The sequence below is a fragment of the Mirounga angustirostris genome, unplaced genomic scaffold, assembly GCF_029215605.1.
Source record: "Mirounga angustirostris isolate CCGP_5_RB_7025 unplaced genomic scaffold, mMirAng1.0.hap1 SCAF_3, whole genome shotgun sequence".
Classification (NCBI taxonomy): domain Eukaryota; kingdom Metazoa; phylum Chordata; class Mammalia; order Carnivora; family Phocidae; genus Mirounga; species Mirounga angustirostris.
The window spans coordinates 127,104,467-127,117,299 of record NW_026991711.1 but is presented as its reverse complement, the minus strand read 5'-3'; the positions used below and the strand labels follow the sequence as shown (position 1 = coordinate 127,117,299).

Here is a 12,833-nt window from a genome sequence, read left to right as displayed (position 1 = left end):
GATGGTATTGTAACCCTTGATCTCGAAAAGAGAAATCCTGTCCCCTCTAACATCGTTTACTTTCATCTCCCTGCCTCCGTGCTTCCCAAAGTTATCGCCTTCAAATGCAGGGAGAAATGAAAACACCACCTGGGTTCCCAGACTTTCTATTTCCTATCTAGGGCTTCAACATCACGAGAGATAAATTCCAGGTTCCTTCAGATGCTATAATGCAGCCCCATATGATTCAGCAGAAGTGGGTAGCAGTTGGGTTTGATTAGTCTTGGCAGGCACTCTGTCACATCTCAGGAAAAGGCTCCAAGAGGACCACACACCTCCCAATTAGCCATGTCAGACTTGCATCTGGCTTTCTCTGTGTCCTTCAGTAGGAAGTCAACGCCACCCAGAGTGAGTATCAGGATTTCCAACACCTGCTACCTCCTGTGGAAACTTATTTTTGCTCTGTAGACCAGAAGATACTGCTTCTTTGGAAGGTCTTGACTCATCCTTTATGGGCAGAACCCCAGATTGCTGTGTCACTCCATGGTATAGAGATTCTTAAATCATTCAGCAGCATGAGGGGATTTAAAGACAAATCAAAGGCAGATCCTATTCTCAGGAATCTACACTCTAAGAAATGAGAGATGTTTATTAATAATATGATAATATTGCATTGCACTTTATTATACAATATTAATTATTTTTATTGTATCTCATTAAATCCACACAGGCACTTTATGAGGTAACCGTAATTATCCTCATTTTACCCATCAGAAAACTGGGGCTCTGAGGCTTTAATTGGTCTGTCAGAGCTCATCCTGCCAATAAGCAGCAGAGCTGAAACTTGAACCCTTATCTTCTGAAGCTAACTGGCCTTCTTTTTTCACTATACTGCTGGAATAAAAGGATCAGCAAAATATCAGGGAAGTTTTCTGAGGACCAGAAAAATGACAGCCTCTATTTCATTTAATTTTCACAACAGTGCTACCATAGGTTAACATTATCTTCATTTTATTGATGTAGAAATTGAAATGATTGAAATGATTCAGTAACTTGTCCAAGGTCACATAATAAGTAAGTGGCTGGAGTCGTTTTCAGGGCTGACTTTCTCTCCCCTGGATCTTGCTATCTCTTCCCACTAAGCTTAATTTTCATTCTCTACTTCAGAGTCTTTCTTACTTCTTCCTCAGATTATTTCCTCTGTCTCGTGTAAGTAGAATGAAAAGAATAGTTCTAGAAAAATATGTCAGAAATGACTTTGTGTAAGAGAGAGAAGAGCTGCGGTTCTCACATTCTAAAGACTTACTGTCACATGAGAGGTTTCATGTTAAGTGCAGGTTATGCACACAGAATTGTGTCCCCGAAGACGGTCCCTAGGTTCAGTGACCCTTTGGTGGGGCCCAGGAGTCTGCATTTTCCAAATCTCTCAAGTGATTGTGTGGCAGATGGACCAGAAACTTGACTTTGACAAAAAACAAACAAAACCAGAATAAAACAAAAAACAAAAACACTAATGGAAAGTTTCTCTTCTTATTTTTCTCACCTTGTATTATTTTCTCCCACTTACCAAACTTGGTTATTGATTTTGGGTCTGCACTGTTTCGTTGAAATTCATAGATTCCACTTTACCCCTTTCTTTTCCACATTCACTCTTAAATAACTTCATTATTTATACTGAACAATGATACAAAGCATTGTTCTTTGTACACTATTTTCAGCCAGGGGTGTCAGCCAGCCCTCATTGTACACATAAGTGGGGCTCACCTCTAGTAAAAAGATGAATAACACATGTTCTGCAGACCAGTGGAAAGATAAGCATTGATCACATTATCTGGTAATTATATTATGAGGAGTATAATGCTTACTCTTTGATGCTGGCCCTTGAAACTCCTCCTGCCAACTCTCTGTTTGCCACACTATACATCCGTAGGCTCCCGTGGGAAAAATTCTCTGAGGATATAACATTCAAGATGGCCTGGTCATTCCTTTCCCTAATCTAGGAGGTATTCAAAATGACTGGTAATGTGTAGCATTGAGGGGTCAACTGAACCACCTTCAGCAGGCACTGTGACATACAGAGAGCCAGCTGAAAGGACTTTTTTTTGCTACCATGCAACAAAACCTTTATTAAAATTTTCAACAGGTTCAGCTATAACTGAAAGTAGTAATTTAATTTTTTTTTATGCTGAGCGAAATAAGGTAATTTAATTTTTAAACTTAAATTGGGACAAATGGCCATAATGCAGGGTAATGCCATCACTGGGGAGTATAAATGCAACACTGAAGAATTAATAGCCACCCTTCAGACAGAGAACCAAGTACAGGGTTGACACTTTCCGGATGTTGTAGTCAGAAAGAATGTGGCCATCTTCCAGCTGCTTGCCTGCAAAGATGAGCCTCTGCTAGCCGGCCACAGGGGATGCCTTCTTTATCCTGGGTCTTGGCCTTCACATTCTTCATGGTATCACTGGGTTCCACCTCGAGGGTGATGGTCTTACAGGTCAGGGTCTTCATGAAGACCTGCATTTTGACTTGCTAGTGAATGCAAAGATACTGTGACTTGCCAATTACATCAAGTAACCTCAATGCCAACTACTCCCTTCGGTAATGCCAGTCACCTCTGAAAGATTTCCACTTACTTTGCCAATCTGTTTGCTCTTTTGTTCTTTCTCAGCCACCAAAGCTATTTTAGTGGTCTACCCCTTCATCTCACATCTGCTCTCCTATGCAGTGTCTTACCTCCTCACTTTTGGTTCTCTGCTCCTTTCAGTTTTTTAGGCATGTTGCCTCTGGCCCCATCCCAAAACAAACATCAGGAATAAATCAACAACTCACAAGGGTCCTATAACTATTATACTAAATTTAAAATATTCTGCATGTTATTCACAGCCCTTTATAGCCTGGCCCTGATCTGTGAATTCAGAATTTATTTCTTATCCAGCCTTGGTTTTAATTTGTCTTGTCATTGACTCATGATTTACAAATTAAAATTCTTTCTCAACCCTTCTTTTGAGTACTCAGTTACTTCTGCCTTTTTGCTGTCACTTTGTATATATTTCTATGGGAGAATTATTACACTGTGTTTTACTAATTTGTGGTTTTTTGTTGCTTAGTCTTAGTCTATGTGCTCAACTAGACTGAGTTCCTCAAAGTTGTCACCCATATCTTAAACATGTTTATGTCTCAGATACAATGTCTACACCTAACAGGCATTCAGTAAATGCTTATTGACAAATTAATGAATGTAATGATGGATAGGTTGTTATGCTTAATTAACTGATAATGTAAACACCTCTGATAATGCTTGCCACGTAGTAGGCCTTTGATCAATACTCCTTTTTCTTTGACCATGCTCTCTCTCTCTTTTTAATTTTGTCATTTTTAAAGGTGCCACTGGTTGAACAGCTCTTCCGCAAAGAGTTTGAACCATTTTTGAAGAAATGGTATCATACAATTGGATTAAGTGGAGATACCCAATTAAAAATATCATTTCCAGAAGTTGTCAAAACCTATGATGTTATCATCAGTACAGCTCAAATCCTTGAAAACTCCCTTTTAAATTCAGAAAAAGGAGAAGATGATGGTGTCCAGTTTTCAGGTTGGTCGAAGTGTTTATTTTTGGAAAAAGAAGAATTAGTGATATTGATGATAGCACAGAGGCTGTATTAGTTATATATCTTTAAAATGCTGATTTAAAAAGATTATCTCTGATTTAGGGGCGCTTGGGTGGCTCAGTCAGTTAAGTGTCTGACTCTTGATCTCAGCTCAGGTCTTGGTCTCAGGGTCGTGAGTTCAAGCCCCGTGTTGGACTCCACGCTGTGTGTGGAGCCTACTTAAAGAAAATAAAAATAAAAATAAAAAGATTATCTCTGATTAGATTGTCTTCCATTGCTTAAGTTTTCATTAAAACTCTTCTACTTTCTTGGGGAAACACAAAAATTATGATACATTTTTAATTAGATCACTTTATTTACATAAGAATATGGTATTAAATCAAGCACTCACTGGACTTTCCATTTACTTTTAATTTCTAGGTACCAACAGGATATTTTCATATGCTAATGGCTACTGTTAGATATGCCATCTTTTCCATAGAATGAAATATAATCCTTTCTATTTTGTAGGGGAAGGGAAGAGAAAGTGAGAGAAAGGGAAAGAAGTATAAATAATCATTATAATAATTGTAATAATTAAATGCAGTGTTAAAACAAGGCAAAATGATCTCTGTTTAAATGGTATGGTTCTTATTTGACATAAAAATAAACCCTCATCAACTTAAAATTAAATTGTTTTATTAAAGAACAAAAATGTAATCCTGATTAATTGTGGGGAATAAGGCAGGGATTGAATTCCATCCTGTAACACTTTTTACCTTTATAAACTTTCTGAAATTAATCTCTTAAGTAAGGATAATAACTAACAATAATAGTTTCATAATTAATATACCTGGACCTCTGGATGTACAGATGACTAACATAGTCCCATTGCCCTCTTAAAAAGTGAGAGGTCTGTGCCAGGATTCTGCTCAAGAAAAGATATCCCCGTCACAGCGCAGTTTACTACCTTTAAGGTACTTTTTTTCACTCTACCTTGCTGGTATGGACAAATGAACCACTTGGATTTTCTTTTAAGACTTTTCCCTCATCGTCATTGATGAATGCCATCACACCAACAAAGAAGCAGTCTATAATAACATCATGAGGCGTTACTTGAAACAGAAGTTGAAAAACAATAAACTCAAGAAAGAATGCAAACCAGTGATTCCTCTACCTCAGATACTAGGACTAACAGCTTCACCAGGTGTTGGAGGAGCCAAAAGGCAAGCTGAAGCCAAGGAACACATTTTAAAAGTAAGCCATTAACTTTATGTAAAACACAATAGCAACAACAACAAAAAACCCTAAAAGCAAATGCCAGAGCTTCTTGGGCTTCTTGAGTAAGATTAGGTCCAAGTGCCATGGAGTGCATAAAAGAAGGTATTCTATGATCATCAGTTAAGTGAAATCAATATGTTTTAGTTAAACATATTCAATCTTCTACAAAACAGTAACATGCCCTAATAAATTACTATGGTACAGAAAAATATCACAAAAATTATGGAGTACGGATAGAATCAATGAAAAATTGGGACAAATGAAATACCTTATTTTAAATATCTACTCCTGTTGTTAAACCTGATGATCCATTTGATATAGAAATATGCACAAACTATGAAAATTTCTAATTTTCATAATACTCCATGAGTTTCAAAATTGCATATTTTTTTCTGTGCCTTTTTTGTTCTGTGTGATTCTCAGATTCTGGGTAATTCAAATTAAATGAGAAAATGGAGATACAAGAATCTTTAGTTGCGGTTGTACTACTTGTCAGCTGACCCCAAGTGGTAACACCACATAAAGTACTATTGTTGATTTCAATTGTTCAGTGAATTCAGAGTAAAATTTATATTTTAAGTCCCTTACTTTTAAGTTGAATTCAGTAAAAATCATGTAGAACAGAGAGAGGCACAATTATTTGTTCCAAGATATAATTTGTTATGGGATTAAGGACTAATACCAGTCTAGATCCAGGCACATCCAGGCTTTGGCTGCTCCTAGCTTTACATTGTCCTCGTTATGTGTAGAGGAGGGTGGTAATCTAATCCAGGGATGTCAAGATGACCTTTAAAATCTCTTATGTGATAGGGTTATCTCATTACCATTCTCTGCCGATCTCTGTAATTTGCTGCATTGTTTCCATGTCAGTTTTTCCAGCCGGCAAATGGAATTTAAGGAATGAAAATAAATACACTTCTTTTTCTGGAATTATCCACCAACAAGATTTAGAAGCTTCTTTTTAGTCCATAGAGATAAACGTATTGGTTAATCAGATCCACAATAGAGCAATACTAAAATGCTATATTTAGTTAGTCATGGTCCTTATTTGTTAGATGAAAAATAATTCTACATTGAATCAGTTGAAAAGGAAAAGTAAATATTTGAATACTGAAAAAAATCTCTTTTCCAGATATGTGCCAATCTCGATGCATGTACCATTAAAACTGTGAAAGAAAATATTGATCAACTCAAAGACCAAATAAAAGAGCCATGCAAAAAGTTTGCAATTGCAGATGACACCAGAGAAGTATGTGCTTAAAATTTTATATTTATTACGGGGCGCCTGGGTGGCTCAGTTGGTTAAATGACTGCCTTCGGCTCAGGTCACGATCCTGGAGTCCCAGGATCGAGCCCCACATCGGGCTCCCTGCTCTGCAGGGAGTCTGCTTCTCCCTCTGACCCTGCCCCCTCTCATGTTCTCTCTCTCATTCTCTCTCTCTCTCTCAAATAAATAAATAAAATCTTAAAAAAAAAATTGATATTTATTAGATTTTTTTGTTCTTTTGTTTTTTTTCATTATGTTCATTTATCCAACATACAGTACATCATTAATTTTTGATGTAATGTTCAACAATTCATTATAATACCATACTCAACTGAAAGATGCAAAGATTATTTTATACCAACCATCTGAAGAATATTATCTTAAATTTTTAGCAAAATAAGTTGCAGGTTTATTCTTTTTTTTAATTGTTGGACAACAAAGCACTGCTGTGAATTCTCTCTTCCAGCCTTCTTTTAGTTTTCCAGTTTATATGAAGAGTAGCTTGACTACATGTGAGCATGGAGGTGAGGGTAGAGAGGTTGTATAGCTAAACTAGAGTGATTACTGTAATTCATTTTATTCTTTTTACTTTCTTGGTGAATTTCAGCACTGGTTTTCTGACATTTTGCAGAGCCATTTTGTTGCTACCAGATTACAGTTGGTAATGATAATGGAAATCTTACTTAATTTGCATATTTACTTTCTTAAGAGAACACTGACATGGTAAAGAAGTAAAATATTTACTTTAATGATGCTTTTGCAATGAGTATTTTCACTGATTATAAAAACCAACTATGTTAGTTTGGACATTATGACCAGTATATTATGTCAATACTTTCTTTTGTAAAATATAAAAAGCATGATAAATTTTAGCTCTATGTACTTGCTAATAATTATAATCATTGAAAATCTACCTCATAGGATATTAGGATTAAATAACATGAAATATGTATAATAGGCAATATTATATTTGAAATGTAGTAGGTACTAACCCAATGTTACTGACCAATCTCCATAGATCAATTTTTTGGAAATTCTGAAGATGACTACTATCTATTCCAGCTGAACCAGAACATTTGAATATACTTTATTTTCATTCACTTCTTGTTCCTTATTCAGTTATACTTAATAACTTTAAATGCATATTTCTACTCATAATCATTTTTAAAAACCCCACAAAAATCCTCAGGATATATTTTTAAAAGAAGTTGCCATGTTACTTTTTAACTTACTTAATTTTGATATACTTTTTATTGAAGTATAACAGACATGCAGAAAAGTGCAACTTCATAGGTGTACAGATTGCTGAATTGTTATAAAATGAACACACCTGTATAATCAAAATCCAGATTAAGACACAGAATATTTTCAGCTCCCCAAAAACCCCTATTCTTCCTTCCAGTTACTCATCCCCCAAGGATAACTACTATCCTGACTTCTAATACCAAAAGTGGGTTTTAACTGACTTTGGACTTTATATAAATGAAATCATATAGTATGCACTCTTATGTGTCTGGGTTTTTGTTTTTTTTTTTAAACTCTATCTCTTAACTTTTTTTTTTAAGTTCCAGTTAGTTAACATACAGTGTGTGTGTGTGTTTTAACATACAGTGTTATATTAGTTACAGGTGTACAATATAGTGATTCAACACTTCCATACATCACCTGGTGCTCATTACAAGTCTAACTTTTAACTTTTTATTTTGGTAGAAATAATACTGAAACCAGTTCTTCAAAAGGGAATGTTTCTTAAATTACATTACAGGCTTTCTAAATAATGGGGGCATTGCTTTAATACATATATTTTATTTATTATTATTTTTAAAGATTTTATTTATTCATTTGACAGAGAGAGAGACAAGGAGAGCAGGAACACAAGCAGGGGGAGTGGGAGAGGGAGAAGCAGGCTTCCCGCCAAGCATGGAGCCCGATGCAGGGCTTGATCCCAGGATCCTGGGATCACGACCTGAGCCGAAGGCAGAAGCTTAACGAATGAGCCACCTGGGCGCCCCAATACATATATTTTTAAATTACAATTAGCATTCAAGGTGCATATTATCCATTAATTTTATTTTTGTAAAACTTTTAAAATGGAAATTCCAGCAGCGGTACATGGTGTTGGTGTGTGTGTGGCTTAAGGGTGGATTACTGATAAAAAATAAATGTACAAAGAGGTGGTCAGAGATTAACTTGTTACTTTGGAAGTTATTTTTAACAAAGATAATGTTATTTCTTTAACAATACAAGCATGTAAGAATAAGTGTATAATTTATTTTTAGGATCCATTTAAAGATAAACTTTTAGAAATAATGAACAAGATTCAAAGTTTTTGCCAAATGAGTCCAATGTCAGATTTTGGAACTCAACCCTATGAACAATGGACCACTCAAACGGAAAAAAAAGGTAATTTGGGTTTTGACCCAACATTTAGTTTTTTCCATGTTTATGCCAAGATTTCAGATGATATGTCATATATTCTCAACCAAACTGAAAGCAAATAGAATATCAAATGGAATTCCTGTGTTCGAAGTAGTATAAGGATGAACATGTTCTAATCCCTTACCTAAGGAAAGAAGCACCAATCCATCCATTTTTCTCTTTATTTCCAGAGTCTTTCACTTATTGTATGTTTAACATATTAAGATAAATATTATGTTTCTGTCTCCAAGTGCAAACTCAACTGAAATGTTTTTCATGCCATTCCTCTGAGTCGGCATGAATCAGGTCTGTGTTCTTGCTGATCCAGAGCTCAGGTAGCCAGTCTAGGGTTTGGAAAACTTTTAGAGCTCAAGGCACATTTTGATCCTTACCTTGCCCATCTCAAAAACAACGTGAAGCCGATTTTGGAGTCAGTATCATAGACATATTCAAGTCCACAGCACAATTTTAAGGGGTGTGTTCCACCATGATTTCACTGTACGTAACATATTCTTTCATAGCTGCACGAGAAGGAAATCGCAAAGAACGTGTTTGTGCAGAGCATTTGAGGAAGTACAATGAGGCCCTACAAATTAATGATACAATTCGAACAATTGATGCATATAATCACCTTGAAGCTTTCTATAATGATGAGAAAGAGAAGAAGTATGCGGTCCAAGAAGATGATAGTGATGAGAGTGGTGAGGATGGTGATGGTGATGGTGATGAAGATGAAGATGATGAAAAGAAACCTTTGAGCCTGGATAGGACAGATAGATTTCTCATGGATTTATTTTTTGGTAAGAATCAATGTTATGTTGATTGCGTACTTCATGCATTTGCCTCTTGGCGTGAGCCTGCTGCTTCCAAAAGTCCCTCTTAAAATCATCTTTCATTTTGAAAGAAGAAATCCCATTCATATTGGGGCTCTTTCCAATTGATGGGCTCAGATTAGCCATAAATTGTATAATCACAGTCATTTGGTCATCTGGTTTTATTGTCAACAAGATTGCAATACATTTATTTATTAAGCTAGCCTGATCATTAGATAGCACAAGATCAACTGTAGTTCAACTACATCTTGGTATCTCATTACATAAAATCTCCCAGTGTAATTTATTCACATGTTTTATAATTAAAACTAATTCTTTCTTAAAGAAAACAGGAGACTGTTGAAAAAGCTGGCTGAAAACCCAAAACATGAAAATGAAAAGCTGACCAAATTAAGAAACACCATAATGGAACAATATACAAGGACTGAGGAATCGGCCCGAGGAATAATTTTCACAAAAACAAGACAGAGTGCATATGCCCTTTCTCAGTGGATTACTGAAAATAAAAAATTTGCAGAAGTAGGAGTCAAAGCCCATCATCTGATTGGAGCTGGACACAGCAGTGAGTTCAAGCCCATGACACAGGTGAAAACATCCTTCTAAATTGCTTTCCTTATCCTGTTATTACTGTTCCCAAATTAGTTGTAGTTTTTTTTTTTTCCATCAATTCTATTGCCACTCCACAAATAATTTTATGGAATGCTTGTTCTTAAAATAAAATGTGAGTTGAGTAGCAATCTAATCTGTGGTGTCTGATAAGCTAAGCATTGTTGGGAGTCACTTTTTTCACATACTTGGAGGAACTTTCAAAATTGAGTTTCCTTTGCAAAAATAATTGACATTTAAACTTAGTAACTAAATGGAAAAATGGTTGCGACATAATATCAAGTGGAAAAATCAAACCCCCACAAAAATATGTGCATTACAATTAGAAAAAATGTAGAATACGTTTGCATAGGATGGGATCTGTAAGGCAACTTGGAAAAATGAAGACATTTCATGTGTTAGAGATTTGGGACTATGAGTGATTTTCTTTTCCTTTTTAAGATTATTTTTGCTTTGTTTTCATTTCATTATACTACTTACCGTGTGCACAGTAAAACCCATGGAAGAGAAAAAAGGCACTGTTAGACATTACAAGCATGGCTTGTTCGAATAAAATTGTTCTTCTGAAGTCATATTGACCTTGAGTCTTGTTGGACAAGGGGACACTTCAATTCTGTCATGGTCATCAGAATTCAGTGCAATGGAGCAAATTAAATCTGTTTTAATGTTTGCTGAAAAAAAATAGTTCTTGAAATTTTACACTATAATGCTCAATATACTAACTGCCTGTACGCAGTTAAAGTTGCCTTTAAAATTTATGCCAGAAAAAGAAAGCATTGTTTTCCTTGGGTAAGGAGCTTACTTCCTCCTTTGTGATGAGAGCTAGTTTACTTAGTTTCCTTTTTGCCCTAGCTTTCAGGAAGCTCACAAGCAAAATTAAAGTTCAGTCTCACTGCCTCTATGTTAATCCTTACAAATAGTACATCTGTATTCTTCCACTCCTGTTTTTAAGTTTCTGTTATATTAACTTTAGTATTTTCACTTTGGTTATATGTGGCCTCAGCTCCTTTTCTGAAAAGAGGTGACGTACAAAAGGAAAGTATGTTGTCAAGCTACTTTTTGCTCCTTAGCCGTTTCAGATTTGGGGGCTATATGCCAAAATATAGAACACACCCCTTCCTTATGCCCCACACCCTCCCCTTATGAACAGAGTTGGACTTATTCACTGGGAGAGGGAGTCAGCATTTATTTGATGTGATTTGAGGGTCTAACCCTGTCTGAAATTCTCATTATTAAAGTTACTTTTTTAAAAAGATTTTATTTATTTGTTTGAGAGAGAGAAAAAGCAAGCACGCACGAGGGGGGGAGGGGCAGAGGGAGAGGGAGAAGCAGGCTCCCCGCTGAGCAGGGAGCTGGGATCCTGGGATCATGACCTGAGCTGAAGGCAGATGCGTAACTGACTGAGCCACCCAGGCGCCCCTTAAGTTACTCTTTTGAATAGCACAGACATCTTCTGCTAAAATCCAAAGACATGTAAGCTTTTATTAGTGGACATGAGTGTGAGAGGGAGAAGTTATCAGAGAAGACTGGAGAGAGGCTTTTCTGCACAATTGTCCAGCATTTAGTAGTCAAAAAAAGACACACACTGCCTCTAAGAAGAAAAAGAGGGTGGGAGAACATACCGTTGGTCTGACGTGTTTATTTTTGTCTAATGCTTAATGTTTTTGTTTAATGTTTGGGGGTAAAAGATAGCATAAATGTGCACCAGACTGGACCAACAGCTTGGATGAGTCTGAGAACAAAACCGCCCTGACCCTATCAGGCTAGGTTTATGCTTACCCACTCCTCCTATGCAAGGGCCAGAGTGCTTCTTTAATTTCTTTACTTATATTAAGTTTCAAAATTCAGAGCTTTTTTTCATTTAATTATAGTTTTTAAAATTATGTTTTTAATAATTTATTATTTCATTTTATTGAACTTCTCTTTGAACACATAATATATTTACCTCTTTCCGAATTAATAAGGTTCAGGGCACGGCTCTCCAGTCTTCTTGCTCCCTCCCTGGAGGCAGCCAACGTTTTCTGTTTCTCACATGTCCTTCCAGACATATTCCATAGGTTTCCTGCTTGAATGACTCTTACAGTGACCAGATGTGGCATCGAGTGTGTTATTTTCTCTGTGACTCAGAATTCAATGATCTTTAAAAGTGTCACTGAATCTTATTTTCTGAATATTAAATATTCTAAAGTTAATGTAGTGAAAAGCAAAGCCCATTCTAGTCTCTCATTGCCTTATCCTCCTCTCCACTGAAAGCATCTCCTTTTTCCTCCCTCCCAAGTCACCCATCAATTTATTTCCTTGGCATAAATAATGGTCTTCCCACTTCCAGACTGGATGATGGAAATATTTTTGTTATTGTGTGGTAATCCCAGATTGGAAATCAAATGTTGTCTCACTATCATGTCTTTGTTCAATGCCAAAAACAGATGGCAGTGGATCCGTGTATGATCTAATCCTTTGATTTGCACTGACCAGTTGCAATTTATTATTTCTTCTGCTAATTAGAAGATTTTAATGTGTTTAAGCTTTACAAAATTTAATTTATTAAACTGTTTCTACAGAATGAACAAAAAGAAGTCATTAGTAAATTCCGCACAGGAAAAATAAATCTGCTCATCGCTACCACAGTGGCTGAAGAAGGTCTGGATATTAAAGAATGTAATATCGTTATTCGTTACGGCCTCGTCACTAATGAAATAGCCATGGTCCAGGTACATTTAATACCTCTAATATGTGAATCTTTGATTTTGTGGTATCAGTTTGTTCTCTTTTAGCAAAACAGCACAAATAGTTTTAAAAATATATCTATTCTCCTTCTAAAAGAGAAATCATTTCACGCCATATACAAATATCAAA

The 12,833-nt window shown here is 35.9% G+C and overlaps 1 protein-coding gene across 2 annotated transcripts in view; it reads left to right on the top strand.

The window, feature by feature from the left end:
• IFIH1 (interferon induced with helicase C domain 1) overlaps positions 1-12,833 on the top strand; it is a 54,051-nt gene that overhangs the window by 34,539 nt on the left and 6,679 nt on the right. For both annotated transcript variants that reach the window (XM_054506167.2, XM_045868739.3), the window contains exons 6-12: positions 3,367-3,577; positions 4,612-4,829; positions 5,986-6,102; positions 8,400-8,523; positions 9,060-9,338; positions 9,697-9,956; positions 12,539-12,688. In XM_054506167.2, coding sequence (XP_054362142.1) covers positions 3,367-3,577; positions 4,612-4,829; positions 5,986-6,102; positions 8,400-8,523; positions 9,060-9,338; positions 9,697-9,956; positions 12,539-12,688 — 1,359 coding nt within the window. The remainder of the gene's footprint in view (positions 1-3,366; positions 3,578-4,611; positions 4,830-5,985; positions 6,103-8,399; positions 8,524-9,059; positions 9,339-9,696; positions 9,957-12,538; positions 12,689-12,833) is intronic.